The sequence below is a fragment of the Benincasa hispida genome, chromosome 11 (assembly GCF_027475165.1).
Source record: "Benincasa hispida cultivar pf3 chromosome 11, pf3_genome.v1.1, whole genome shotgun sequence".
NCBI lineage: Eukaryota > Viridiplantae > Streptophyta > Magnoliopsida > Cucurbitales > Cucurbitaceae > Benincasa > Benincasa hispida.
The window spans coordinates 42,649,175-42,655,207 of NC_143488.1; the positions used below are offsets into that span (position 1 = coordinate 42,649,175).

General features: G+C 34.9%; 1 protein-coding gene across 1 annotated transcript; it reads right to left on the reverse strand.

The window, feature by feature from the left end:
- Positions 1–2,947: 2,947 nt before the first annotated feature.
- On the reverse strand, positions 2,948–5,233 carry LOC120091214 (epoxide hydrolase 2). Its single transcript, XM_039049135.2, has 3 exons — positions 4,537–5,233; positions 4,215–4,453; positions 2,948–3,410 (listed from the first exon to the last, which is right to left on the reverse strand). Exons 1-3 carry the CDS (start codon positions 4,999–5,001, stop codon positions 3,164–3,166), a joined length of 951 nt encoding a protein of 316 aa, XP_038905063.2. The 5' UTR covers positions 5,002–5,233; the 3' UTR covers positions 2,948–3,163.
- Positions 5,234–6,033: the final 800 nt, after the last annotated feature.

Below are 6,033 nucleotides of genomic sequence, written 5' to 3' on the forward strand. Positions count from 1 at the left end.
TCACAACACTTGTGACTATTCCACAAACCTGGCCGCATCTGTAGCGTTACCAAGATAAAGTTTCCCTCCTATATCCATATACTACAGACCATTTTGGTTATCACTCAAGATATGATCCACTTGTATGTCACCACATACATGCTTAAGTTACATACAGATAACTAGGAATATTAAGTTTATTAGTTTGTGGTAAAATCTAAATGTGCAAAGTCAAGTAGTGAAGTAAATATCATTTATATTATACATCACAAGTGTTCGTACAAAGTTGTTTACAAACTACTGGATACGAGACTTTAAGGCACAAACCCCAACACTCTCTATATTAGATAACGTTATTCTCTTTGTTTATATTTTGGCATCATTCGTCTCTTTGTTTGTTATATTTTATCATCAAGCACTTGCATGTTCCTTGATATTCGACTGATAGGATTTTTATTTCGGTTTTCATGTCTTGCATGTTTGGCTAGAGCTCGAATTTTTTTCATTTCGGTTTTCATATTTCTGATATTTTGGACCAACTAGAGTTTAGGGTTTGAGTAAGATAAGTCATAAAGATGGAAAATCAAACCGAATGTTTTATAATCAACCATTTAGTCACATGTAATGTCGCGATTAAGGGATATTATGTAGCATATATCATGTGTCTGGTATCAAGCAAACATGTATTGTGTATCGAGTATTGTGTATCGTGCATTGTGTATCGTGAATCATACATCAAGTATTGAGTATTGAACATAATACTTAATTTTTGGTATCGCCTAGATTTGTCACACTCTAAACCCATTATTTCCTCTGTTGTTCGCCTCTCATGAAACCAACCTTGAAGTAGACTTCTTATGTATTCTAGCAATGAAGTTATTGGTAACACTTGGGCTTCTTTGGTAATAGCATTGATGCATTCGACGCTATTGTTGTTCATGTTATCATATCAGTTCCCAGATTGGTAACATCGTGCCCATGGCTCAACATCAGCATCCTCCAAATATCTTATAAGGGAACTATTGTTGTAGTTCACTATTTGGACCTAATGTTGCTTGAACTCTAATTCTCGGTACACTCTGCAAGCATCATGAAAAAAATTTCTAACGGATTTGTCTTTGAAGTATTTCTTCATGTTCCTTTTCAAATAGTAGGTAAAAAGTCTGTGGTAAGAACTAAGGAATGCGACATCAACGACATGAGCTATACTCTTTCCACGATGTGAGACGAATACGAGATTAAGGTATTCTCCAAATTTTTTTTAAGGTTTGTCATGAACCACTTTAGGGCTCGATCATTCTCACTATCAACAATTGCATATGTCAATGGGTACAGTTGGTTGTTACCATCTATTGCAATCCCAACTAGCATTGTTCCCTTACCCTTCAGATGAGTACCATCTACAATGATCACGGATCGAAAACTCTTAAAACCTCTTAAACTATTTGAAATATTCTGATTCTTCGTGCTCGATCTCAAATACAGTTCCAAGATTTTCTATCTTCAAAGCCTCACCATATGCATGCAAGTTGGCATATGATTCCTCTAGCGACCCCTTGTAAGAGCAAAAGTAGTTTCTCCCTCACACCATGCCTTGTCATAACTAATATTGACACTGTACTAATGCCACATATCCTCAATAATATGGTGCGGTTTGTCCCCCTGACCAATGTCGAACTTGTCCTTCATTAAGTGACCAATAATGAATGCACTGGTTTGCCTATGGTCATGATTCAATACTTCAATCGAGCATGTGTGATTAGGTGTACATTTTGTGATCTTGAAAATATCACATCCATCCATTTTAATTTCTCGAACGGCCCACTTACAAGTCAGGTGTAAACACCAAACAGTATGCATTTTTTGTTCGATTCTTTAATCTGCAACTTAAAGTTATTCTTAATGGCCAACATTTCTAACCTTACCTTCACGTCACTCTTATTGAAGAAAATTTGACCTACTTCAAGGAAATCCCCTAACCCTACGGACGACTATGGTTGCATGAACAAGTCCCCCGTTCTGGCATTACTACTAGATGGTACATTGCACAGATTTTGACAAGACACACTCCCAACAAAATAGCCAAAATCATTTGACAGAATCGGAGTTGGTTGTTCTTCATTCACAACAAAATGATCACTCCCTAAAATGACCTGGGTTGGCTGTTTTTCATTCCCAACCTCTTCTATTGTCACATTCGAAAGCAATACATTTGCTTATTAACATCGATATTGTCGTTTTCTAGTGAGACACCCGATGGACAAACATCACGGTCATTGACATCCACTCCACACATGGGTTGGTCTTCTCTTTTTAAGTAATCAAATGTTGCCTCGCGATGAATTTCTTCAATTTCCTAAAGACTTACAAATACCTGCATCTCGTAAGTTGTATTTTGAGAGGAGAAATTTAACATCAACATTGTCCATTATGCATATTGGAGGAGAATCAATACCAATTTTATATGTCACCCACATTTTAAATGTTATTTATGGCTAAAAGACAAAATTTCACAATGTATTAATTTTTTATTTTATTAGAATAACGTGTGGGACCAAAGCTTTTCAAGAAGAAAAACGAAATTGTCAAAGGAAAAACCATGGCTCCAAATTGTTTGACTAGCACTTAATTTAATTGAGGTTGTTGTAGCTTTTAAAAGAATGGTTACCAACTTATTTTTTAAAAAAATCAATTATGAAAAGAAGTAATAAATAGTATTCGATAATTTTTAATTTCAAATTAAAAAAAAAATAATAACAATGTTAGATAAATTATATTAAATTGATATGGTTTAATTACATGAACCATAATAGACAACTTTTTTACCTAGATAATTAATTTATAATTTTTGTAATATTTATTTTTTAAAATTTTATATGATTTAAATTTCAACCAATTTTATTTAATCTAAATTATCTTATAAAATTTTAAGAAAAATAATTATATTAAAAAATTGAATCAACTAAAATTTGAAAATATATATGGAAAATATATTAATATGGAATAAAAATATTATAATAGGTATATAAACTCCACAAATATAATATATGAACTCAATCATATTTTAACTCAACATCTCAAATAGCTTCTAAGAAAGTTATTATTGGACACTTGGACCAATTGCATAAGATTAATTATGGCGGTCTTCCAGGGGCCATGAAGTAGAAGAAGAAAAGATTATTCATCAGAATTTGTTGATGAAGTCATAAATGAGGGAGTTTATTTCATCTGCCTTCTCTTGGTTGATGAAATGAGCTGCTCCTTTTATGACCACCACTTCTTCCAGCAACGGCACGTCTTTCTTAAACCCTCCGCCGTGTATGTACTCTTTAGCACCTGGAAAATGATACACCAAATCATCTTCCCCAACTATGAATTTCACCGGCGCTTTTATCTTTGCTCCGGTCCATGCCGCCGTCAGTTCCCATGATCTGCACCCACAAACATATATGACAGTCGGAATCTCTTGAATCTGTTAAAAACTTAATTTTGACATCGGAAAAAAAACTCTCTTGTGGACCTTGTGGTTGCCATATATATACTCTCAAATTCTATTGAGATAGATTTCATGTCCGGAAAATTGTCAAAGTAACTTAAAAATGAATATCGTCTTTCATAACTAGCTCCCTTATAAAAGAGCAATACTATTAATGTATGAGAAAAGAATTAAGAAAATTTTGACACTGATAAATTTTAATTGCACAATCGGATGAAATGTGTTGTTTATGATGTACCTAAATATTTTTTCTTATAGAAACTTGTTGAGATCGACCACCAAAATTTGAATAAAAGATTAACATTTTCAGCTTGATAGAAGATAGTATATCTTTCCTATTCTTTCCTAAAATTTGATATTTTCCCAAATTGAAAAATCACGCTGCCATCCATTTGAAATTCAGGTGGAAAACCAGATTTGATATAAGATTTTAAAAAATAATAATTAGATAGAATTAGTAATAGGTGTGAACAATCAAAACATTTGAGATAATTTTTATATTGTATGCTTTACATAATTAACATAAAGACTCTTTTAGAAAATTGTTGAAATAGATTTTTCAATCATTCTCGACCGACCACCGAAATTTGAATAAAAAATTAACCTTTTCTCCTTACATCTAAACCATATATCCAAAATCCATTAACATCAAGATCTCCCTTTGAAAAATGCAATTGAAAATTTAGAAATTGTGGAACAAGAAATTATGCGTAAGCAATTTTTCCTTCATAATTCTTACAGGTTAAATGCTCGATAATAGTTGAATCCTCCGGTGAAACCTGTTTGGGTAAATTTGCTAGCATAATAATCAATATCCTCCTCTGTTAACCAAGCCGGCAAAGGATCTGGAGTTTCCAGAGCACTGAATCCCTTCTCTTTTGTAATCATCGGCGGTTCAGGATCTCTCATTGCGAGGAATTTCTTCAACATTGTCGCAGTATCAACAGAACCAAAATCCGCTTCTGCAAATCCAGGTTCCTAACGCTCAAATGTCGAACAAATCGGTTAAAACCAAACAATATAACTCAACTAAAATTGCGCCTAAATTTGTAATATCTGACCTGAAATTGACAGATGTAGAAATTATCGCCGAGCAAAGCTCTAAATCCGTCGACGAAATTGATGGATGGATGGCGTTGAAGATAATGAACACTCAAATTCACTAAAGCCTTAACTCTGTCGGGTCTGAACAAGCAGAAGTACCAGGCAATCATCGCGCCCCAATCGTGGCCGACTAAGAAAACTTGGTCGATTCCGAGATGATCGAGGAGGCCGATGAGGTCGCCGACGAGGTGGTGGCCGGTGTAGGAGGAAGGAGACGGCGGTGCGTCGGTGTCGCCGAAGCCGCGGAGATCAGGGGCCAGGGCTCGGAAGCCGTTGGAGGCGAGGAAAAGGAGCTGGTGGCGCCATGAGTACCAGAGCTCTGGAAAGCCGTGAAGGAAGAGCACCGCCGGGCCGGAGCCGATCGATGCAACGTGCATGTTGATGCCATTTGTTGGAATTGTTATGTGCTCTATCTTCTCCATTGTTATCTGTTTTTTTCTTTTTTTTTGTTTAATGTTTTATCAACTCCTTATCCTTATAGACGGCTTAATTAACGGCCTGTCTTTATAAGCCTATGAAATCTAATCATATTATTATCACGTTGGGGTGGTTATGCTTATGAAAAATTAAAAGGACATTCTCCTTTTAGAAACTATTTAGAAAAATATTGTTGTTTTTTATTTTTTTAAATAAATCGAAGGTTGAAAATTCGACCTACATAGGTCAAATTTTGAACCCTCAACCTTCTCCTTTCGTATTTTTTGTACGTCGAACTTTGAACCCTCGAGAGTCTATTTAATTATCATTCCGGAGACATTCTTCATAATTATTTGATGTGGAGAGAACGAAAGACTTTCCTCATTACACTCATAACTATTTGATGTGTTAAAAATAATTTTGTATTGGGAGAGAACGGAAGAGGGAAGAGTAAGAGAGAGAGTGAGATATTGAGAGAGAGCTGAGAGAGCGAGATATTGAGAGAGAGCGAGAGTTTCCAGTTTTTTTCTTTTTAACTTGGGAGTTTCCAGCTTGATATGTTATTCTTTCTAACCCATTCATTGGTGCATATCTGGCACGAAGCTTCTTAACTTGGGAGTTTCCAGTTTTTTTCTTTTTTGGTCTGATTTTTTTAAAAAAAAAACTTTATGAAGGGTAGTTTTTTCATCTCAAGTGATTTGATGTTGAGAGAACGAAAGACCTTCCTCATAACACTCATAATTATTTAATGTGTTATAAATAATTTTGTATTGAGAGAGAACGAAAGAGGGAAGAGTAAGAGAGAGCGAGATTATGAGAGAGAGCGAGAGTTTGAGAGAGCAAGATCCTGAGAAGAGAGCGAGAGCGAGATCCTGAGAACGAGAGCGAGATTTTGAGCGAGAGCGAGATGTTAGCGAGAGTGAGATATCCGTACAAATTTTCCTTTTTTTTCTTTATTTAATTCCTCATTCCACCTTCTTCTTTCTTCTTTTTTTTTTTTTTAATTTTCCATTTTATAAAAGTAATTTCTAAAAATA